We start from the raw sequence: 24,455 nt of genomic DNA on the forward strand, positions 1-24,455 counted from the left end.
AATATATAGCTCTTTGTTATTCACTTGCGTTATTAATCATGATATAATTTTTGAGTTATATTGTGATTCGGTTTGTCTTTTTTTTTTGTTTTATAAAATTAATTTATACTCGTTCGAAATTATTTGATTTGGACTTTATAAGAATTCTTTTTCAATTTAGTTTTTATTAAGAAATATTCATTGTAAAGAATTTTCATTTTTATTATGTTTGATTTTAGAAAGTTATATATTGGGATTAAGATTATATGTTATTCGTTTCCACCCAATTCGATTCAGACTACATCTATCTAAACATTGTATAATGCATGCGTATTATCTAGATGGAGTAAAACTATAATAAAAATTTATGATATTGTAAATGGTGGAAAATAAATTATTAAACTTTTTATTTAACAAAATTATTTTTAAACTTGTAAATGTTATTTTAATTTATAAATATAAAATATGTTATTATAGTTTTCAAACTAATTTATGGATAAACATCGTCGAGATTTATTCTAACACGAATTAACAAGTTTGATAATTATAATGACATATATTTTAAAAGTTTGAGAATAAATTTATTAAACGAAAAATTCAAAAAATTATTTTGCATTATTTTACAAAGTAAAGAATTTTTATAGATTTTACCCTATTATCTATGTGCTGAGTCATAGCTAATAACCCACATTAATATATACTCGCATATATATATATATATATATATATATATCATGAAGAAGATTCAAATCCTTGATTACCATAAATGGATCTCCTTCCCAACTTGCCAAATCGCATTGCGACTCAAATCTAAGCGTGTACATACATACATATATACATACATACATACATACATACATACATACATACATACATACATACATACATACATACATACATACATACATACATACATACATACATACATACATACATACATACATACATACATACATACATACATACATACATACACATTTCTAGTGATAACCAAATCGTATTTGTTGGTATATATATATAACAATTTAAAATATAATCCGTTCAGTATATATTTTAATACTGTTGTCGTTTCATAAGATCAAAGCCCCGAGAAAACTGATTTAAATCGTTGGAGCATGTTTGTCGTGGCGCATATATGCTATCATTGCATGTTTAGCAGGAAAGATCTTCTGTCGGGCCTCTTCATCAATACTCATATATATATATATATATACACATATATACATATATATATATATGCACGCATAGAGACATATATGTACGTGTGTATCATCATTTTCCACAAAATAATCAGACTTTTGTAAGTTTTTGCATGTACCGTACGTGTATATATATGTACAATTGTTTATGTAAACCTATGGTATATGTATATATATATATTATATATATGTATGCACACATAGAGACATATATGTACGTGTGTATCATAATATTTTTTTTTGGTAAAATGCATCATAATATTTCCCACAAAATAATCAGAATTTTATGAGCTTTGTTATGCACCGTACGTGTACATATACATGTACAATTGTTTATATAAACCTATGCATTGTATAAGTGTGTATATATATGTGTATATATGCACACATAGACATATATGTATGTGTGTATCATAATTTTCCACAAAATAATCAGACTTTTGTAAGTTTTTGCATGTACCATATATATATATACACACAAACAATTGTCTGCGTATGTATGTAAACGATGGTATATGTATTAGAAAGACTCAAAAGAACTAGGGTTTTTAATGGCGCGAGGGGCTATCACAATTATACTTTTTATTTAATATAATAATTTATGAAAAGGATAGAGAACAAAAAAGCAATGGTTGTCTTCGATAAAGCAAAATAACAATAACAATAATAATAATAATAAAATTATGATAAAAGAATAAAAACGTTATATACGAAATACGGGTCTACGTGGGTCTATCTGCCATGTAGAAAATCGAAGCGCATGCACAAAGTTGAAGTCATGATTAGACGTCACATGACCAAATTCAATTTTTATTTTTTATTTTTGTAAGAAGTTAAGAACACACCCAGATATTATATTATACTATATATATATATATATGTATATACACTTTTTTTTTTTACAAAAAAAGGCTGCCATGAATTTTTATTCAAAAATATTATTAATTTATTTACACTTTGCCGGGCATGCACAACAGCACAAAGACGATGCACCCAATCCGAACCCTTGTTCACTACACACACAAACAGACATATATATATATATATATACATACATACATATATATATATATTCTTTAGAATTTAAAACTAATTTTTTCATGGTAAATATTTAAAATTTAGAAAAAATTATCCCAACCCTCCTCGAATTTTTTATTTCGTTTTCTTGTCTGATATATATAAATATTCTTTAGTGATACACTTTTTTTAGTTTCTGTCATTACATACAAATGTCAATGTGTGAGGTTTCGAACTCGTAATTACTCATATAATTAAGAGCTCCGATAATAGATAATTTGAATATTTCAGAAATAAATAATAGGGCAATGGTCTATTTTGAATTTATTTATATACAAAATAAATGGCATTCAACATTACATTTTAGTCTAAAAAAAATGTAACATGTTTGGATTTTGCATTATGTTTGCAAGTACCAAACAATAAAAAAAAAAGAAATATTTATTTACCCTTTTGTAACCAAACCAATATCCAACGGTCATAAAAAAAAGGAGCAAAAACAGGAAAAATAAAATAAAATTGTAACCGAACACATCCTTTGCAATTCGCAGACACAAGTGTTCACGCTTCTCACGCGCATACATACATACATACATACATACATACATACATACATACATACATACATACATACATACATACATACATACATACATACATACATACATACATACATACATACATACATACATACATACATACATACATACATACATACATACATACATACATACATACATACATACATACATACATACATACATGCATCATCCTACGTACGTACATTTTGTACATATACATACGCATGCAACATCATAACAGAAACCCCACCATTATGGACATGCCCATGCATCATCATCGTCATCGTCATCGTCATCATCATCAAAATATTAGAGAGGAGAGAGAGAGAGAGAAATTGATGTTCTCTCTCTGCCATTTTCCAGTGGTAAAGACAACAGCTTTTTTTTTTTCAAAATTTTTTTCCTATCAAAATTATAATATCGTAAAAAAAAATCCGTTCTTCTGACAAAAAAATTTAAACGACTAACCAAAGATTGGTTCATTTAGTTTTTATTTATTTTTTTTATGTTTATTTTCTTGGAAGACAGTAAAAAAAAAATATGGACATAGGTAAGGGTGTTATCCTGATTCTATATATAAATGAAATGACAAGTCGATTAAATTCAAAATTAACAGTATTAAAATTTAATGAAATTTTTTTAAAAATCGAATAGTTTTTAAAATATAAAATATAAAAGTTCAGAAATTGAAGGAAAATAATGGTAAAAACTAATCAAACTTAAATATAAAAAGGACACATTTATATTTGTTGAAATACGTATAATTTTTTTAAATTTTTTTTAAGGAGATATAATGATAATAAAAATGGGAAAATTGGTTTTAGATTATTCATACTCTCATTCCATTCCATTCTTCACAAATATAATATGTTTTTTTCATTACGAAAATAATTAATATTTACACTTACCGACAAGGGTGGATTTTGTTGTGGAGAGAACAATATATGACCATTCATTAGTTTCCCGTTAAGCTTTGAATACACTCAAATTTTTTTTTAAATATAAATATTTTTATCTATTTTTTCTAAATTTAATTCAAGTTCTATTAAAATTTGGTTGGTCTTATTTAAATATTTTTTTAAATATTGCCGCAGCTAAAACCCCAAATCGCAAACACTTGAAGGATTTGTACATTATAATTTATATCTGAATTTTTTTTATAAAAAAAAAACAAAGCTTTAAAGTTTCAGACCACCTGGCGTTTCGATTTTCACACTTTTAATTTGTGTTTTTTCTTCTTCTTCTCGGTTTGCTTTGCTTTTTTGTTGTTGTGTTCTTGCTTGTCGTCTCTCTAGGAGAAAAAAAAAGTTTTTTTTTCACTATTTCAGTTTATTTTTTTGTTGTTTTCTCTCATAAAAGAATCTCGAGATTGGCGTCTGAGACAAAGACCTCTCTCCCCCTCTCTACTTTGCTTCTTTAAAGCTTCCCCTCTCTTATATCTCCTCCCTCTCTTCCTCGCCATTGTTGTGCTCTTTCAGTTGAGGAACAGAGAGAAAAAAACGAAGGAACACGGGAAAGTCTCGAGCTTTTTTTTTTTTTTTTTTACAACTTTCCCCTCCACCTTTAGCTCATGAAGTTGAGAGGAGGCTCTCTCCACCCAGAGAGCCTACCCATGACAAAAACCCAGCAACGGCATTAAATCTTTTCAATCCAAAAGCCAGACCGGATCCTCGGAGTTTTCGAAAATCAGGCCATACCCATCTGTGTTTTGAGGCCGATAATCCATCTCTGTCGAGTTTTTTCCCCGAAAGGAGTGATTTTTTTCCTTCCCCTGTTCTGTCCCTTTGACTGGAGCTATGATGGCGCACGCGATGAACAGAGAGTCTCCTGACAAAGGAATGGACTCGAGCAAATACGTGAGGTACACACCGGAGCAGGTGGAAGCGCTCGAGAGAGTTTACGCCGAGTGTCCGAAGCCGAGCTCTCTCCGAAGACAGCAGCTCATACGAGAATGCCCGATTCTCTCTAACATCGAGCCCAAACAGATCAAAGTTTGGTTCCAGAACCGCAGGTGAGGAGGAGAAAAAACGATGAACTCTGAATCACTCCGTCTCAATCTTCATTACTTTCCTCTTTTTTTTTTGGCGACCCAGATTGTTTTTCGTTGTTATTCGAAGGACAAATCTGCAGATTTCCTATTGATTGTCCATTGAAGACAAAATTGTTCCTTCAAGTTCTTCTGCTGTGTTTTGTTTGTTATTAGCAGGAAATGTTACTGTTTTTTTTCTTTGTTCGGTAAAATTTCTGTTCTTTCTGATAATATTCCCTCTGACAATGTTTTGGTATTTCTGTCTCTTTTTCTTCTTGGTTTGGATCTTAAAAGATCATCATTTCGGCTTTAAAATTTCCCAGATCCATTCCCTTGATCGCCAAAGCTACAGAATCAGAAAATTTTCTTTTGCTTACGCTTTGAAACAGTTGAAAGTGAAATACGGTGGCAGTGGAATCTAATCAAACTGTCTTTTGATGGGATTCCGCGATTTCTTTTCGCCTTAAAGTCTAAAATTTCTGCATCTTTTTGTTTTTCTGTCATTTGGGGAAATATATTGCTAATGCAAAAGATTCTCTTTTCACTGTCCCACTCTCGTCCACACATCATATTCATATGCGTAAATCTTGATCTTGAAGGGCGTATATACGTAACATGTGGGATACATGTGCTCATATTCATGGTGGCTTGTTCTGATAAAGGAAGTTTGTTTTTTTTTTGTAAATGCCATAGATGTCGAGAGAAGCAGAGGAAAGAAGCTGCCCGTCTTCAGACAGTGAACAGAAAGCTCACTGCCATGAACAAGCTGTTGATGGAGGAGAACGACCGGCTGCAGAAACAGGTCTCCCAGTTGGTCTACGAGAATGGCTACATGAAAAACCAAATCCACACTGTAAGTTTTGGATCTTCAGACACGTTTCAACAGAATTTAATCGGCTTCTTTGATGTAATTTCTTCATGGGTCATCTTGTTTTTGACTTTCTGTGCTAAAGTTCGTACCTTTTTTAAAGCTTTTTTCATTCTTCTTGCTTGTAATGAAACTGTCCAAGACTCTAAAAGAGGGAATGGATATATGTGTGTAGGGTTCTGGTACGACCACAGACAACAGCTGTGAGTCTGTGGTCGTAAGTGGACAGCAACATCAACAGCAAAACCCAACTCCTCAGCACCCTCAAAGGGATGCTAATAACCCAGCTGGGTAATTCCCCCTCTAATCTATCTGTCCAGACTATGTTTTGGTTCTCGTCTGTTTTCTCAGTTTTGTAAGTAATGAAAACTTGTGTTTTTGTTGTGTTTTAGTCTTCTCTCCATTGCAGAGGAGACCCTGGCAGAGTTCCTCTCCAAGGCTACGGGAACTGCTGTCGACTGGGTTCAGATGATTGGGATGAAGGTAAATCTGAAAAGATCTCGTTTTTTGGAAAAGATCTCAGATTTTGTGAGAAAGATCTCATTTTTTTGTGTGTGTGTTGAATGTGTGTTAGCCTGGTCCGGATTCTATTGGCATTGTCGCCGTTTCACGCAACTGCAGTGGAATAGCAGCGCGTGCCTGCGGCCTCGTGAGTCTTGAGCCCATGAAGGTACAATGTTTGTTTTCGTTATTCTTTTCTTGTTGATTCAAGCGTCGGAAAAACGGTTTTAGTTCAATGCGGGTTTTATTCTTTGTAGGTTGCTGAAATCCTCAAAGATCGTCCATCTTGGTTCCGTGATTGCCGATGCGTCGATACTCTGAGTGTGATTCCCACCGGGAATGGTGGCACTATCGAGCTTGTTTACATGCAGGTTTGTCTCATCTCACCACCTCTATCTACCCTTTCCATAATGTTTTCAAACGCTTGATTATGATTTTTGTTTCAGACATATGCTCCGACAACCTTAGCAGCTGCTCGTGACTTCTGGACGCTGAGATATACTACAAGCTTAGATGATGGAAGCTTTGTGGTGAGTTCAATGATATGTTTTTTCTGCAATTGCCTGTCTCCATGTCTTCGTATCATGTTTGTTAATCTCATTTTTCTTCAGGTTTGTGAGAGGTCACTCACTTCTGTAACTGGTGGCCCGACCGGGCCACATCCTTCGAGCTTTGTGAGAGCCGAAATGATGTCTAGTGGGTTTCTCATCCGTCCATGCGAAGGCGGTGGTTCCATTCTCCACATCGTTGATCATGTCGATATGGATGTAAGTTTTGATAGTTTTCGACGGATCAAAATCAATAATTCTCGCTATAACTTTCACCCAGATTGCAAGTATGTGACTGCTGTTTCATTGGCTTGTGCCAGGCTTGGAGTGTTCCTGAAGTCTTGAGGCCTCTGTACGAATCCTCGAAGATTCTCGCTCAGAAAATGACCGTTGCTGTAAGTTCAGACAGTAATTTTGTAAAGAAGTTTGAATCTTGTCGGTGTTTGTTGTAATTTTGTTCCGTTTACAGGCCTTGAGGCATGTCAGACAAATCGCTCAGGAGACTAGTGGAGAAGTTCAGTATGGCGGGGGACGCCAACCTGCGGTTTTAAGGACTTTCAGTCAAAGACTTAGCCGGTAAATCTCTGTGCAATTCATGTCTCAGTAACCGTAAAGAATGTTTTTCCTTGTTGCTAAATCGTTTTCGGCAACTTTTCAGGGGTTTCAATGATGCTGTTAATGGATTTGCTGATGATGGATGGTCGCCGATGGGTAGTGACGGTGCTGAAGATGTTACAATCATGATAAACTCATCTCCGGGAAAGTATGTCAGTTCTCAGTTCGGTAGTGCCTTTCTCCCGAGCTTTAGTGGTGGCGTTCTTTGTGCCAAGGCATCTATGCTGTTGCAGGTATATAACGTCATTCTAATGTTTGTCCAAATGTTACGTCTTCTTCATCTTCTAACTCTGTCACTATTGGATTGTGTCTCTTTCCTAGAATGTCCCACCGGCTGTGCTGGTCCGGTTCGTGAGAGAACACCGGTCTGAATGGGCCGACTATGGTGTGGATGCTTACTCTTCTGCCTGTCTCCGGACAAACCCTTTTGCTGTTCCATGCGCTAGAGCTGGTGGTTTCCCGAGTAGCCAAGTCATTCTTCCTCTGGCTCAGACCATTGAACATGAGGAGGTAAAGAAACTCGATATGCTCTTTTAGCCGACGACTGTATCTGCAATTTGAGCAGAAGAAGGGCTTAAGATTATTTTGTCTTGGTTTCAGTTTCTTGAAGTTGTTAGGCTTGAAGGCCACGCATTTTCGCCCGAAGACATGGGTTTGGCTCGAGACATGTACTTACTGCAGGTTCGTTTACTGGTTTATACGCTTAAATCTTTCTCGGTATCTCTGTTTGGCTTTCTTGATGACTCTGTTGTTTCTCGGTTTTTGCTTATACAGCTTTGCAGTGGCGTCGAAGAAACTGCAGTTGGAGGTTGTGCCCAACTCGTCTTTGCTCCTATCGACGAGTCATTTGCTGATGATGCACCATTGCTCCCTTCTGGTTTCCGGGTCATACCACTCGAGCACAAAACAATTCCGGTAACGAGAAAAACACCATCAGAGCTCTGTAAATATCGATGAAATCGGATACCCTCATGTAGTGTATTCTACTTGATTTGTCATCACAGAACGGTTCATCTGCATCAAGGACTCTGGATTTAGCCTCGGCCCTCGAAGGTCCCAGCCGAGCAACTGGTGAAGCTGACCCGAATGGCTACAATCACAGGTCGGTACTAACCATCGCCTTCCAGTTCACGTTTGACAGCCATTCGAGGGACAATGTTGCTGCCATGGCTCGCCCATACGTGAGGGGCATCGTGGGTTCGATCCAGAGGGTTGCCCTTGCAATCGCTCCCCGTCTAGGCTCGAGCCTCGGCCCGTTGCCCCTGCCCACTTCCCCCGAGGCCCTCACTCTCGTCCGTTGGATCTCCCGAAGCTACAGGTAATAAATACCCCAATTCTGTATAATTTATTACCACTCTGTATAATAATATATATATATATCCTGTCTTGTTATAGAATCCACACTGGTGCGGACCTTTTCTGCACTGATTCACAGTCCGGTGACGTGCTGCTGAAGCAACTATGGGGCCATTCTGATTCAATCTTGTGCTGTTCGCTGAAAACCAACGTAAAGATTCTATCTTTTTTCTGGGTTTGAATCCATTCAGACAGTACGATTCATGGAAAATCCTGTTCTTGCAGGCTTCACCAGTTTTCACGTTTGCCAACCAAGCTGGTCTGGACATGCTTGAAACCACGCTCGTGGCGCTCCAGGACATAATGCTGGACAAGACACTCGATGAATCCGGTCGGAAAGCTCTTTGCTCCGAGTTCGCCAAGATCATGCAGCAGGTGAAATATAGTTTCCCAGTTTTCCCGGAATGTCGGTGTCGTTTTCCCGGAAAGTTAACAGTGTCTTTTTCCTCAGGGCTACGCTCATCTTCCGGCGGGAATCTGCTCGTCGAGCATGGGGAGACCGGTCTCGTATGATCAAGCCACTGTCTGGAAGGTCGTGGACGACGATGAATCGAACCATTGCTTGGCTTTCATGTTCGTGAATTGGTCGTTCGTGTGAAGAAAACGGCCATGGAGTTGACGGGGTTAATTATGTAAGATAATGAAGTTAGGGTATCTTTATGCTTAAGCTACTTAAAATGGAGGACTAATATGTAATAATTAGTGACTTCTTTTGACATTATGCTATGCAGTACTTATGTTCTTGTTATAAAATCCTTTTGGCTTGAATTTTATTTACAGCTTGTATACATGTATATATATATATATCTATTTATTATATTTAATATACTTAATTACTAAATATAATTATCTAATTTATTTGTAATATTATTTTATTCACCATCTTACTAACAGAAAGTGCTATTTATATATGGCAATACCGTACACTAAAAATAAAATACCAAGTACTCTCTCCCTTATTTGATATATTTTTTAAATTTTTTCACAATTTTATAGAAATTATAGAAAAAAACAGTAATACATATATTCATTAAAACACATTTAAATTAATAAATTGATATATTCAATTAAAGGGAAAATTATGAATTTTCTTAATAAATCATCTAAAAAATTTTAAAACAACAAAAAATATTTTCTAAAATGACATTTTTTCTGCATTGCATTTCTTTGAACTTGTGTGATAGTTGTATGACTAAATATCATATTAATTGCCATATATATATATATATATAAATAAGCAAAATATATAATGCTTCCATTTTTTGTGTATTTAATAATATACACATATATGTATATATATATATATATATAGGGGTATTAAATGATGGATTTGATTGGAGTGGTGAAGTAGGGTAGTGGCTCATAGCACTGTAAATGTAATCAAAGACTGGATTTCAATGAATCTTCTCAATAAATAATTTACATTCACACCATCATCATCATTATTGTTTATTTATTTCATTTATTTATTTTTTTATTTTTTTTATCTTGTAAAAATTGAAATCCGTATCTTTCGAATGATAAATTATATAATGATGATGTTCCTCTTTCGTCTTAGACATACAGAGAGAGGAGACCTATGCCCCAATTTAATGACAAAATGTTTTTAATATATATATATATATATATATATATATATATTTTTGCCGCAAGAGGGAAATTAAAAGTAGTAGTAATAATATACTATTAATTTTTTATAGTATGCTATTTATTTTAATTTTGTCATCATCTGTTTTATGGAACATGGTAATTTTTATAGTATGCTATCTTTTTTATCTATTAGTGGGAGGAAAACCCTTTTTTGGAAATGAAATAGATTTTCTAACTATATCAAAGATTTTTTTTTGTTATATGTACTAATTACGAATTCGACATATATATATATATGTCGAATTATACGGTATTTCCAACAACATTGTTTTTTAGATTGAATTATGTGTTAAAGTTTCGATAGATGCAAAAATAATTTAAGTATATACATATATATATATACTCAATATATTAAAGGGTATTATATTGTGAAATTGAAATTCACCAAGGAAATTAAAATAGACATGTTTGGTAACAATACCGAGAAATAAGAAGCATAGAATTTATATTATTATCTAATATCGGGTGACTCAATTGGTATCGGATGAAAAAAAATATTTCTTAACTGACATTCAAATCTTCTATTTGAAAAGAGATATTCACATAAAAATTTTCGAATTTTCTAAAAAATATAGTTAGACCAAAAATTCGATAAATTTACGGATCGTAACAAAATAAATTTATATTGTTACTTAACTCCATTACTATGGGCTGAATCTGTGGGTATAATTTATATAATATTGTTAATTGGTAAAATTAATTAAACGGACAAAAAAATTAATAACAAAGAAAGGAAAAAAATAAGAGAGGGTAAATAAATGAAAAGCCAAAAGAATCGCTGAGGAAAGGGCGAAGAAAGACAGTTTGATTCTGTCTTCGCCACAGATTTCTTCTGTGTCCGTAAGAAAAGTCCCTTACCCGAATCTGCATGCTTAGTCAACATTGCTGACGTCATTTATCAGAGTATTTTTCAAATAATCAAAAACTAAATTATAAAATATCAAAAATAAAAAATATTATTTTAAATTATCAATATATATATACACACATATACAATTAATACTAATTTTATATAACTAATGTAAATAATCAAATGGTAATGAATGATATAACTCCATGTTTATTTATCTACGTCCATCCAAAGATACATATAGATATATATATTTGGTTAACTATTACAAAGAATCTACCAATACCCAAATAATCACATACATCTTACATCATACTTGCATGCATGGACATCATAAATGCATGCATACATACATACATCACGCATGCGTATCCACATACATCCATTGGAAAGTAGTGATTTTGGGACATACAACATACATATATACATACATACATACATACATACATACATACATACATACATACATACATACATACATATTCACATCCATCCATTAGAAAGTAGTGATTTTGAGGCATGTTGCATGCATGTATGCATGCATGTATACATACTTGTGTTATCATCATGTGATGTGGGCTATACTTATTGAAACATGTGCGTATGTGTCGATATGTATTGTCTTCATGTGGGCTATACGTATAGGTTTCTGGTGGCTAAGTTTTAGTGCCTCAGTGCCTCCTAGCAGTAGCTTTATTAAATTGAGTAGCGTTTTCCTTTTTCGCATTTGAACTACGCGGCGTTTTTTCCTCAAAAGCTGATTGTGGAAATCGCAGGGGTTTTTTCGAGCCTCGAGCTCTTTTGCTCTTTTTGGTTCTTTAATTTTTACGGCTCTCGAGTAACAAAAAACGACACGCATTTAATACGGTCTTTACGTGTTTGTCTTATAACCGTCATGAGTACATATAATTACTCTTTTTTTTTTAAATAATATTAACTCTTTTTTATGTTAGAAAAATTAATGACATAATTTTATGTACAAATAAAATAACCTGGACAGAAAATTAAAAAAAAAGACAAAAAGATAAGGAAATAAAAAAGGTAAATTCCATAAAAAAAATTTAAACTTGTAAAATCACTTTTCGCTTAACAAATTTATTTAAAAACTTGCAAATTTTTTTTATTATAATGACAAATTTATAATCGACGATATCGATCTTTGATCGGTTTAAAAAATATAATGATATATTTTTTAAGTTTGAGAATTATAATGATATATTTTTTAAGTTTGAGAATAAATTTGTCAAAAGGAAAATCTAAAGAATTATTTTTCACTATTTTACAAGTTTAGAAATTTTTATGGTTTTAACCAAATAAAAAAAAATCATATACATATAAAAATAATATTTAGATTCAGATCAAAGTTACCACTTACCGCTACCCAACGGTCGAGGAAAAAAAAGGAGTTTTACCATTGTATAAATATAAAGATAAAAAACAGAAACTTTATAATCAGTGTTGTAGTTTGATTTTTTTTATAAAGAAATTAGAGAATATAATAAATTATATTTTTGGGTTGTCTTCTGTTCTTCCATTACAGAGAAAAAATTTATTATCACTGTTACGTATAGCTTTTCAATGTAAATAATTTTGTTTCATTGGTAAAAAAATGGATGCCAATAAATTAGGAATAGTACGTTAGAAGGGGTGGTCTATCACACATTGAATATAAATAAAATTAAATTGTATATAGATATTTGATTTAAAATTGATTAATTAATATATTTTTAAATTAAATTTAAAAATTTAAAACAAATAAAAATAATACTTTTTTACTAAAAATATATATCGAATGAATCCCGATAAATGAAATTTGGTATAAAATTAACCATTATAGTTTTTTTTAGAAAAATCTTATAGATTGAATAGAAAACTCAATATTCACCCAAATATAAAGTGCTCATCAAATTTTTTTTATTACTTTTGTAATTTTGTGGTCAGTAGTTAAATAAAGCAACTGTAGCATTTTTTTTTACTCAGAAGGACAGTTTGACCCATTTAATTCTTTCCATTTTAATTACTAATTCTAAAATAATTTATCAAATGCGCACAAAAATAATAAGTAAATGTTTTTACACTCCAACATTTATATAAAGTGAATGATGGTAGAAGCTAAGCAATGGCATTATTAGTTAGTCTTACATATGCAAATGACGTGTAAATGTGAATATATATATACATATATATATATACATATATATATATATGTATTTAGAGATATTTTTTTGTTGGACCAAAACTTGGAAACTTTTGGATTTTCATCATTATTTTCCATAGCTCGAGGTAATTTTTTTCCATAGTTGTTTGAGAAAATTTAGAAGAACATTCATGACTTTGGAAATTGTTCTTTTATTGGGCTTTATAAAAATATATATTAATCTATTACTATTATATTATATTTGATTCGATTTGAATTTTAATCGATTTTAATTTTTATTAATTAATAATTATATTTTCTTAAAAAATTTGATTATTAAAGTTTTAAAAATTCGTTTCGATACAATTCGATTGTAGAAAATCGGTTTTAAAAAAAAATAATATTTAATTTTGAACGATTCAATTCGAAAACGGTATCGATTTTTTCGGTTTAATACATTTCGATTCTAAATAACCGTACTAAAACGCTCAACCCTAACTAGGGTGACTTATATTAAGCCATAGTTAGGAAAAACAATAAATAATTCACTGACTTGAATCATGTGTCAAATGTGTATATAGATTTTAATTAATGACATATGGATTATGGACCGTCATTAGGCAAAAAGCGAGGATATAACCACCATAGGATAATAACATATATGAAGATAATCACTGATTCTTATTGATGTTAATAAATAATAAGGCTTTCATTTTCATTGAAAATTCACAATTTTTTTTTGTAAAACCCATAAAAATTTCTAAACTTTTACAATGGGAAATAAGTTTCTACATTTTTTGTGATTTTCAAACTAACAAAATGTAACATTATAATTTTCAAATTTGTTAATTGGTATTAGAAAAAATCTTGACATATTGATTAAAAAATAAGTTTAGAAATTATAATAATATATTTTACAAATTTGAAAATTATAATGCTATATTTTACAATTTTGAGAATAAATTTGTTAAACGAAAAGTTTAGAAATTTATTTTTCAATATTTGACAAATTCAAGAATTTTGATTGATTTTACCTTTTTTTTCTGATTTTTTATAGAATCTCAACATCTAATTTTCCAAAACTTTAGTGAGTATTGTAAATATTATAAATAGTGGGCTTTTTATTACATAGCATGGAAACACGATCATGAAATGGGCTGGGCCTACTGTAATATACAATGGGCCATGAAAGACGATTGTGTTCCGTCTCGTCTCCCAATTTTTTTAATTAAAAAAATATATCTATTCATTTATCATATTAAATTTCATCCGGTCTATATCTAACTTTTATTTATGAAATGTTTATTTTAAAATAATACAATATATATATATATATATATAGATATTAAATTTATGATTATTTTATTTCGTAACAATTATATCTACTGAATTTTCATATCGATTTAATTTTAATTTTTTTTACCATTATATATGATTCAATTCAAACTGTTTTAATTTTATTTATGTGAATCAAAATAATAAACCGAAATTATCATTTCGAAACCCTAATCATAATTTTGTGTTTATAATTTTGTATTGCAAACATATGTATATATATTTGTAATGGGCTCTCATAAAATGATAATCCCAAACCGACGTACCAAAATATTACATTTTTTCTCCACCGACTTACCAAAAGGTTATATTAATAAAGTTATATGAAATTAAAGGAAGAGCCTTTTTTAATTACTTATTTCTCTCCGATAATATTTCCGTGCACAGGACGCAAAGAGCTCCATTGATTCTCCTCGGCAGGGCCTAGAACATAAAACCCTAACCCTAGAAATCTTCGATTTTTTTTCTCAGGTGAGATCCGATCCCATCTTTTCCTCTTCTCTCCCATCATGATCGAGAAATTTCCTCCTGGTTTCAGCACGTTTGTTTTTTTTGGGAAATCGCCTTCGTCTTTTCGGGCTCTCTGGAAGGAAATCCATCGGGTTTGGGTTAAATCTTCTGGGTTTTCTCTCCTCAATGGATTAATCGAGTAAACTCAATTGATTTGTCGAACTGTTGGAATCTGATTTCATGTGTATAGCCACTATTAGTGCAACTCTTCTGTTCATTTCCCATTCTCTTTTGTGTTTTGTGACCTGATTTTTTACGTCTGCTTGTTTGTCGGCTTCCTCCGCAGATATGCCGGTGTCGTGCCCGTTGTGTGTCGGTGCTTCACCGGCGACGGCGTTCCTCCCTCCTCGCCGGAACCATTTTCTGAAAGTTGGTATGCGTATTTTTTGTTCTTAAATCTGTAAATTTAGTTCAAAGTGGGGCTCTTCTGCTAAGATTTTGTCGACTGCTTGGTGAAATTTCTGTGATTGCCATCGTCACGTTTGGTTTTTTTAGTTCGGACTGATGATGTTTGGGAATGGTGGATGATATAGCGATTTGAAAGGCATCTTTAGCACAGACAGATTGGATTTAGATACCAAGGAATGAGATTCGGTTATCGGTTTTCAGAGAATTGGATTTTCCGTTCTGTTCTTAAATCTGTAACTTAGTACAATGTGGCTGCTTGGTGAAATTTCTGTGTTTTAGTGATTGTGTTTGTGGAATCGGTTAAAATGGTTCAGATCCATGACATTTGTAAATGGTGGAGGATATAAAGATTCTTTCGGTCTGAAACCCGTCGTTAGCTCAGTTTGGATTTGATCAATGACAGGAATGAGATTTAGAGGTTATTGTATTTCTGACAATTGGATTAAATCATCATCTCTTCCGTTTCTTTGAAAATAAGTTATCTTTCTAAGATGCATTGCCTGGATTGGTCTGTTAGTTGCGATATACAATCCTACTGTAAATGTGCTGAAGAACAAAGTTTGAGACTTTATGTATGTCAAATGAAGTCTACTTTCTAATGCACGTTGTACGTATTTGTGACAGGAAATTCTCGCGAATGCGTTCCTGCAAGAGTTTCCAGCCGATCTCTACAATCAGGCAAGAAGTTATGTACTTTGGTGGCTGTAGGAGCAAGCTTACCACAGCCTGTTGCTATCACCCATAGTTCTAAGAACAGGAAATCGGTCTTTACATGTAATGCTGCTTTGGTAAGTTTAAAGATCCTTTAACGAACCACAAACTAATCCTCGTTCTAGTTTCCTCTGCACATAAAACGTGCATTAGAGATATGTATCATCAACTATGATTTTCCTCAATTCATTAGTGTGTGTTCCTTTAAGATCTTTAGCTCCAATGGTGTAACTGTATCATCAATGTTGATGTCTATGTTCTCTTGCAAGATATTATTAGTTCGCGCAAAGTCTTTAAGGTCCTGATTTCTTTGCTGCAGAATGCGAGATGCAGCCAAGGCCAGACACAGACTGTTACGCGTAAAGCACCGACAATCACTCAAGCTCCTGTTCATGGTAATTCATCTCCTGTTTTGCAATGCATCCATTGATGATTAACCAAATTTGCAATCCTGAGAAGTAAAAAAATCTGATGCCATTCTAACTTTCAGGAGAGGAGAAATCCCTGAGCCTTGATGACGGAGGAAACGGGTTTCCACCTCGGGATGATGGCGGTGGAGGAGGCGGCGGTGGGGGTGGTGGAATGCCCTCTTCAGGTGGTTTCTTTCTTTTCGGTTTCCTTTTGTTTATGTCTTTCTTGAAAGATTTAGAGGGCGAGAACGATGGTTAGGGTTTAGCCTCCATAGATGCAGAGTCTGGATGATCTTCTGAAGTGGTAAATTTTCGAAAGGCAGATTTGACTGACTATACATACATGATACATGTACTTCACCAACTAAAAAACCTCTACAATTACTAGTTTTAAAGAGGATGAACATGATTTTTTTGTCTGTTCTCCCATTTTTCTGGTTTTGTTGATCTTTTGTGACTGTTCTACATGATCTTTTGTTCAAAGATCAACTTTGAAACCCGAACTCGGGTTTCGAGTAACCGATTCAATCCATGAGTCTAGTATCTAAAAATCAGGTATTTATCCACCGACTGGATGAATATGAATCCTCGCCTCGTCCCCTATCTTCTCTTTGACTCTGTTTGACCTCACATATGTCGGCCGGTGAGGTAATCCGTGGATAAATGTTTGGATATTCCGCAAATACCCGAAGTTTCGGGCACACAAGTAATACAGTTACAACGATGGTTCTGCATCTTGGAACTCAAGAGTTTACTTACATATAACAACAACAACAACATGGTCTCATTCCCAAGTTCATTTGGGGTCGGCCGAAGAGTTTACTTACATATGCTCAAAACAATGGGTATCTGTCCTATGCACATTTCTAGTATGGCTAATGAACTAAAATCCGAACTTTGAAGTTCAGACATGAAGCTTGAAGCATATAGGTTACTGCAAAAAACTGTGAATTAGGACACCACCTTTGTAAGAGAGTTCAGAGTCATATAACGTAACAAGCTTTACAATACCCAGACTTTGATGAATAAGGAGAGCCAAAAGACTCCGTAACATAAAATGCTAAAACAAATTTGGTAAGACAATGATAATGTTAGACCAAGAAGAAGAAGAAGAGCTAGAACTCGAACCCGGTACAAAGGGAAGAAGATGATGAAGAAAAAGAATAATAAATCGTACCCGAAACAGCGAAAACCCGCAACGAAGCTAACCACCATCAGGAGGTTTACTCGTTAGAGACGAATTGAATATAGGCAATGATGCTTCGGAAAACGTACACTACTCCACAGCTTGCTCGGTTTCTGTCGCGGGTGATTTTTCCGCAACCTTTCTCGCTTGCTCGTTTTCCGCCTTCTCATGTGATTCTGCCGGTTTCGAGGTATTCGAAGCAGAATCTCGACCACTTGCTTCTGGTGAATTGTTGTCCTCATTCTTACAAGCATCATCATGATCATGTTCCTCCTCTATGTCCATCTGGACCTCACCGTTCGGTTTGGAGGGCCCGGCGGAACCCGAGGTTTCTCTCCATTCAACCCAAGCAGGTGATTTTTCAGATTCAGATGGTTCGCCCGAGTTCTCAGATGCATCGTCTGCTGCTCCGACATCTCCTGCCTTCGTTTCGACCGATCTGTTGGAGGAAATTGCGGTGTCTTCCATGTCATCATCCGCTTCACCTATGACCACATCACCATCACCATCACCATCACCATCACCATCAGTGACCCATTCAGCGTTGGGGGAAGGAGTAGATGCGGGCGAGCTCATTGAGCGCTCATTAGCCTCTCTCTCGTCCTCGAAAGCAAACCAGTTTGAGTTTGTGAACAAAGATCCGCTGTAAAACAACGCGTAAGCAACTGTGACAATGGTGGTATGAACAATAAAAAGAAAAAAAAAAGATTCTATAGAGGGACAATGTAAAACTTTTTTTAAGCCGAATGTCAAATAGAACAAACCTCTCTTGGTCATCTCCAAGGCGCAAAGACGATATGACGACTTCAGCAGATTCATCATCAAAGTAGACGTCCTGCCACATAAACTCCATTAAGAAACTATCCACAACTCAAGAAGGTATTGTATTAAAAAAAAAAGCACAAGAAGACGGTAAATTTTAGGAAGATTGTCATTAATCTGATGCCTAGAAAGTTAACTTCAAGCAGGGAAAGTTACATAAAAGATCCCTCTCCGTGAGATGAAGTCTTCCAGATTTGTTCACGAGTTCATAAAATCACTTCCTAACGCAAAGCTCTGGCATTTTCCATTTTCCTTTTACAATCAAAACAAGAAGCAGAGCTGACAACAGAAGCATAGCGAAAGAATTGCATTGGGCGAAGGGTTGAGTTCAAAAATCCATGTCGATGCAAGAATCACTCAGAAATTATGAAAAAGGTGAAGGGCTGTGATCTGTTCCTATACTCCGCCATGTAAAATCTTCTGACAGGAGAAAACAATAGAGATATCCCGAAATTCATATTTCGTAACCAACCATTGTAAAGTCAGGTCCCAATCCCAATAAAAAATGAGAAAAGGAAAGCTAGAAATACCTCGTCATCGCATTCCATAGAGCCTTGGGCCTGCGAATGCATAGATTATAAATGAGATGAAGGAAGTAGTCTCAACTGAATTCAATGTTTGGAGGGAAAATAAAGTTCTGTTATACTACACAATTCAAGCATCAGCAAAAGACTAAAGGTGATCGCATCTAGCTGTCATATTTATGAGACTACGCAAATCGATTCCCAAACAGATCCGATTTTTGATCTCCTCATTGTCTCTATAACTGTACACCGAGGCACAACATAACTATCAAACACGTGCTCTTCAAATATTTGGTGAGAACCAATCACGATTCACTTCTAATAGCAATGTCAAGGAAACACAAGAATGCACCTCATCAATGTCATCATTGCTATAAATTCCATATCGAAAGGCCTGGCTCAAGTTATTTGCTAGGGCGGCCACATCATAGTCTCTATCTTGGTAATCATCATCATCACTATCTCTAGTTCGATCATGCAGTGAAGTTGGCCTCCTGCAAAGAGGATAATCAATTGAGTATATACTTTTTAAAGAAACCACGGTTGCTCCCTTTCAGATAATATATATCATTTTAGAGGAGTTCCCGTAAAGAAAGCAACCCTTCTTCAAGTCATCTACTCTGAGATATATAGTCACGTTCAACTTCTCACCAGCTTGTGTGCTTCATAACCACATAATGAAAAAAGGGGAAAACACATACCCACAGGCCCAAGAGCACACATTTTCCAATGAGTTACGCTTTGAAAGGACATCTGTCTGCCAGTTCGTCCAATCACTATTTTCCTGGTAAGAAACAATAGCACATAACATATCGATAAAATAAAAGAGTCATGGACCAGAAGTTATGAGTTGGTTATCGATGGAAGGTGCCATACAACTGCTATACAGGTTGCAGACAAACATGCTATATGAAAAATAAAACCCATAAACGGAATGATGCCCAGCAGAAAACTAGCATAATATGCTATAAGTTGATCCAATGGAAAGAAAATAAGGCAATAAAAGGAATAGAACTGTTTCGCCCAAAAGAAAATCATGAACATTCAAACATAACAATGAGACTCAACTTTCTATTCTACAGGGAAAACAGTATTTTTAGAACATACTAAAATAATCAGGTCAAACAACGATAATCTGGAGAAAACCTGCAAATGTGACTGAATTTCAGTGTTGTTATTAGCCAGCTGAGAGAGTTTGTTGGAGATACGAGTCAAATGGCCAATACTTCCTACTCTGGGTGGCTTTCTGCCCTCGGCAGGGATTGTCGGCTGAAGTGGAAATGCCACAGGCAATCAAGTTATTACTAACTAGGGGATTTCATAAAACCGAAAACCGAGTAATGCATAACAGGTTTCACATATGGACATTAGCAGGTAGAAATGTTGACGGGAACCTTATCCAAATCAGCTGCCAATGTGGGAACTTTCTCTGCTTCTAGTATTTTTCCGACAAGATCACATTCACGAAGAAGATGATCACGAAGTTCAGTATTCTTGCTCTCCAAACACGATACAATTACATTCTCGATGTGGTGATGCAAAAAATTGTTGTAGGGGTACCTGAAACATAGTCATACCAAGCAATGAACACTAGTACAAATGCAAAATGATTGTTGTACAGAAGAATACCCAACTCACTCAAAGAACAAGTCCAAGATTATCTTCACAGCCCCAAGTCGAATCACATCCTTTTCAGCTGATTCACTACAGACTGTGAGTAAGACCGAGATGAACTCTACAATCTGGGAAAAGAAAAAGAATCAAATTTCATATTTATTTAAAAAAGGCATGTAAATTAGGGACACGAAAAAACAGTAAAACAACAGAAATATATTACACATCTACCAAAAAAATTACACAGTATATACAGAGAACATACCTTCAGACGGTGTTTTCCAAGAGGTGGTTGCAGTTTTCCAAATGTAGTTAATAAAACGCCCTCATCAGATGAAACATTCAAAAGCTTAAGTAATTCGCCTGCATATAAGTAACAATTTCACATAATTTTTGTAGTAGCGAAGAAGAAACTCATTGCAAATTACAAAGCAAACCATAAAGCACAAGAGAAAATAGTGCGTAGAAGACTAAATAAAAGTTGCATCGGCAATATGCCATAACTAGATCTTGCTACACAGATAAAAACCATAATGATAGCTTAGTAACTCAATGGAAGGCCTGCAAACTTTTTCACAGCAAGGGCTAAGGTCAGTTCTTCCTAAATCCTAATTGCAATAGCATTATCAGGCAGACGCTCATATGAAAACTGATCATGGTACCACCATAACCCGGCCGGAGAAAAAGTAACAGTCTTCCTTGCCACCCAACCATGTACCCCAAAATAAGGATAATAGCATTAATAGACTCCAGATGCATCAATGAAAGACACAACAAGGAGTTCAGAGATGGCTGTTAATTTAAGTTTCTTTAACCAAATAGTTTCCTCACCTAAGCTCCCTAACATTCCATCCACAGTCTCAGGATTGGTGACCACAGTTCCATGGGTTAGTTGACGACTGTACATATGATATGCTCCCAATGTAAACCGCTTAGGATCTAGCAATGATATGCACACAGACAATGAATTGACCAGAACAGACTTAGGTCGTGTAACTTCCAAAGCATGTTGAAACAACCTCCTGATGAAGCTGCAACAAGATGTGCCAAGCATCAATAACAATACAACAGAAAAATAGGAACCTCACAAATAATATATGAAAGAAAAATAGTTACCGGAAACCAAAAAAAATGGGTTACCTTGGACTTGAAATTTTTGCACCAAGGCCAGGGGGTGCAAATCGTGTTACTGTACATAGAATTTCCGCAGCATTGGCATGCACCTCAGGAGAATCCTACAACACATACAGAATAGATCCTAGATATCAGTAAATACATTGAATAATAGGATAATACAACATCAGGGAAGAAAAGTCGTAAGCCCACATTATTTTGAAAGTAAAGTAACATATTCTACTGAACAAAACTCACAGAGGATGAAAACTTGTCCACAATCATCTCTAAAACATCTGTATCTTCTATCCACTGCATCGCACTTGTGTAATTTGTATACAAGTGTTCATCAGTGCCGATCAGACGTTTTAAAACCTGAGGAATAAGCAATAGGTTAACATAACTGAGGAGCACTTAGTGGAATATCGAATGTTTCTTCAAAAAAAAATTAACAATAACTTCTTAAAAATTTAAAACTTCATTGTTTATAGAATATGCCAATCTGATCAATTCACAATCTATCCATAACAACATCACCACCACCACCACCAACAATAATGATGATTTGGTGGAAGGGGGAAACAGCTAATATCTGTCAACTGTACAAGGTGTCGGTTTGTTTGAAAGTAGATACTGGCGAATGTACACCTAGAGTAACCTAAAAACAATTGTGAACCAACCTCCATAATTGATGTAATACCAATCAGATCGACAAGCTGCTTGAGTATTTCTTGGTGCTCCTGGTAGCAAAAGGCAAAAGCAAAGTTAAATATCAAGGCAAGACCTGTAACACCCAAATCCCAGATGGCATAATGTGTTTAAAGCATCATTCAATGCCAGATAGAATTATGTAGTTACACCTCACACAACTGCATTAAGAAACTATACATACTCTTTCATTATATGTGAAGCCATGTGAATCTCCTGTTAAATATTTTTGTTCCTATAGCAATATCTAGATCCTTGAATAAGATGCTCCAAAAATACCCCATGATTCATAAGAATGCAGCTAACTAAAAACTCAATTCTGAAACAGAATGCTCCAATGACCCTCATCGTAATCTATACTCTCTTACAAAGATAAAGAAAACAACACTAATCCAACCCAAGCAAAGCTCTAATTTTCATAAGATTACGAGCTTAATTCAGGAAACAAAATTCGACTTACTTTAATGAATTGCATGAATGGAACAGTCTTCAACACCAGCAAACAAATGACGACCTAGCAGCAGAAGATTAAAAAAATTGAATACAACAAAAACTTTGCTGATCCGATGAAAATATGAGATGGACATCAATAAGATCTTTGATGCCCAAAACAATGCAAAATACCCGATACCTTGCTGAAGTATCCAGCAAGCAATGTGTTATGAGCTTGCTTAGGTTCCAAAAAGGAAAACAGTAGTTTCATCAACTGCAACACAATGAGCATAAGGGAAAGTTAGTAGCATAACTTTTTTCAATATTGGACAAGTAGAAACAGATGCAAAATATATGTTGTGCTAATTTCTACCTCCTCATCCTCCACTAGTTGTTTGAGTATCATTTCAATCTCACAAGTGAAGATTTCACAGGCAATGAAAGGAAACCTGCGGCAGAGTTAGAAGACATCGACTATAATGCAAGGATTAATCAGCAGCAAAGCAACAACATCTGCCTAAAAAGTCCTTACTTAAAGGTCCGATTCTTCTCTGCATCCTCAGGAGGCTCCTCTATTATGTACTTAATAAGCTGTTCCACCTGCGTCCTTTCTCTCAAGCTGCAACAACAGCCAATCAAGGAAGCATTCCAATTAACGGAAATACCACCTAGAGAGTGAACATAAAAAAACATCCAGCCTTTGTGCTCAATATCACATCAGGTTTCTCATGGTAAAAAGCAGGCCAAATGGGATACAAAAAATTGGCAAGACCTTCTGCTCTTTTCGTAACAGCTTTTATACATGTGAGGGACTAGAAATAACTTCCAGGTCATAAACCAAAGCTTTTAAATGAACATCCCAAGAGAGAAAGAGAGGAGACTTCAGCAGCTATATTGCAAAAACGTTTAGGAAAATATCCCAAAAAAAGTGAGAATAATCTACATGTAAACGCATTATGCACCCGAAGGCAATTGCTTTTTTGCCTCCACGCTTTACACAGGAATGATCAAATTCGTTTTCCTCTTCTAAAAACAGAGAGGGGGCAAGTAGTAACTGAAAAAATATGGTCACAGAAGCGTACAAATTTAAGAGGCGCCCATTCAGGGATTTGCACTCCTGGATAATTTCATCTTCATCAAGAAGTTCCTCCAGTGTGAAACCATCTTTGTCCAAAATTGTCTCCACCTGCCAAAAAACCAAACCATTAAAAACTTCAGAAAGTACAAAGACGAAATAAGATAACTTATGCTACAGTGATCGCATAGCAACCCGGAAATAACGTTGTACGATGATGAGAGCACATTAGGTTGTATTATATTTCCACAAAACCAGCCTTCAGATACAGCAGGAA

The 24,455-nt window shown here is 34.6% G+C and overlaps 3 protein-coding genes across 5 annotated transcripts in view; 2 read left to right on the top strand and 1 right to left on the bottom strand.

Annotated features, from left to right (window-relative positions):
• The first annotated feature begins 4,151 nt into the window (after positions 1–4,151).
• Positions 4,152–9,466, top strand: LOC104798602 (homeobox-leucine zipper protein ATHB-14). The gene is made up of 18 exons (XM_010520768.2): positions 4,152–4,787; positions 5,499–5,658; positions 5,849–5,964; positions 6,066–6,156; positions 6,248–6,343; positions 6,432–6,545; positions 6,621–6,704; positions 6,786–6,941; positions 7,043–7,117; positions 7,192–7,298; positions 7,381–7,570; positions 7,659–7,847; positions 7,938–8,018; positions 8,112–8,252; positions 8,342–8,655; positions 8,733–8,844; positions 8,919–9,068; positions 9,145–9,466. The coding sequence occupies exons 1-18, from the start codon at positions 4,573–4,575 to the stop codon at positions 9,289–9,291; spliced, it is 2,538 nt and encodes an 845-aa protein (XP_010519070.1). The 5' UTR covers positions 4,152–4,572; the 3' UTR covers positions 9,292–9,466.
• A 5,582-nt stretch (positions 9,467–15,048) lies between these two features.
• Positions 15,049–17,137, top strand: LOC104798603. 2 transcript variants are annotated; one of them, XM_010520770.2, is made up of 5 exons: positions 15,049–15,136; positions 15,462–15,548; positions 16,208–16,371; positions 16,614–16,689; positions 16,785–17,137. In XM_010520770.2, exons 2-5 carry the CDS (start codon positions 15,464–15,466, stop codon positions 16,961–16,963), a joined length of 504 nt encoding a protein of 167 aa, XP_010519072.1. In that variant the 5' UTR covers positions 15,049–15,136; positions 15,462–15,463; the 3' UTR covers positions 16,964–17,137. The 2 variants fall into 2 exon arrangements, with proteins under 2 accessions (XP_010519072.1, XP_010519071.1); XM_010520769.2 differs by lacking the exon at positions 15,049–15,136 and adding an exon at positions 15,190–15,359.
• A 498-nt stretch (positions 17,138–17,635) lies between these two features.
• The window catches only part of LOC104798604 (serine/threonine-protein phosphatase 6 regulatory subunit 3), an 8,004-nt gene continuing 1,184 nt past the window's right edge, over positions 17,636–24,455 (bottom strand). Inside the window, exons 2-19 of one of the 2 annotated variants that reach the window (XM_010520771.2) lie at positions 24,186–24,289; positions 23,636–23,722; positions 23,477–23,552; positions 23,303–23,377; positions 23,132–23,185; positions 22,644–22,703; positions 22,222–22,338; positions 21,991–22,085; positions 21,682–21,881; positions 21,116–21,213; positions 20,875–20,978; positions 20,631–20,796; positions 20,383–20,505; positions 19,938–20,020; positions 19,589–19,730; positions 19,243–19,272; positions 18,655–18,725; positions 17,636–18,533 (exon numbers count right to left, since the gene is read on the bottom strand). In XM_010520771.2, coding sequence (XP_010519073.1) covers positions 17,981–18,533; positions 18,655–18,725; positions 19,243–19,272; positions 19,589–19,730; positions 19,938–20,020; positions 20,383–20,505; positions 20,631–20,796; positions 20,875–20,978; positions 21,116–21,213; positions 21,682–21,881; positions 21,991–22,085; positions 22,222–22,338; positions 22,644–22,703; positions 23,132–23,185; positions 23,303–23,377; positions 23,477–23,552; positions 23,636–23,722; positions 24,186–24,289 — 2,238 coding nt within the window. In that variant the 3' untranslated portion in view covers positions 17,636–17,980. The remainder of the gene's footprint in view (positions 18,534–18,654; positions 18,726–19,242; positions 19,273–19,588; positions 19,731–19,937; positions 20,021–20,382; positions 20,506–20,630; positions 20,797–20,874; positions 20,979–21,115; positions 21,214–21,681; positions 21,882–21,990; positions 22,086–22,221; positions 22,339–22,643; positions 22,704–23,131; positions 23,186–23,302; positions 23,378–23,476; positions 23,553–23,635; positions 23,723–24,185; positions 24,290–24,455) is intronic. The other variant, XM_010520772.2, reaches the window with a different exon arrangement.

Source organism: Tarenaya hassleriana, unplaced genomic scaffold (assembly GCF_000463585.1).
Source record: "Tarenaya hassleriana unplaced genomic scaffold, ASM46358v1 Cleome54, whole genome shotgun sequence".
NCBI classification, from domain to species: Eukaryota; Viridiplantae; Streptophyta; class Magnoliopsida; order Brassicales; family Cleomaceae; genus Tarenaya; species Tarenaya hassleriana.

Excerpts from the sequence above, each read along its gene's own strand:
- LOC104798602 (XM_010520768.2), top strand. The coding sequence starts at position 4,573 with ATGATGGCGCACGCGATGAACAGAGAGTCTCCTGACAAAGGAATGGAC. Across the intron at positions 8,253-8,341 it reads TCGAGCACAAAACAATTCCG|AACGGTTCATCTGCATCAAG; the intron begins GTAACGAGAAAA and ends TTGTCATCACAG. Across the intron at positions 8,656-8,732 it reads TGGATCTCCCGAAGCTACAG|AATCCACACTGGTGCGGACC; the intron begins GTAATAAATACC and ends GTCTTGTTATAG.
- LOC104798603 (XM_010520769.2), top strand. Across the intron at positions 15,549-16,207 it reads GAACCATTTTCTGAAAGTTG|GAAATTCTCGCGAATGCGTT; the intron begins GTATGCGTATTT and ends TATTTGTGACAG. Across the intron at positions 16,372-16,613 it reads TTACATGTAATGCTGCTTTG|AATGCGAGATGCAGCCAAGG; the intron begins GTAAGTTTAAAG and ends TCTTTGCTGCAG.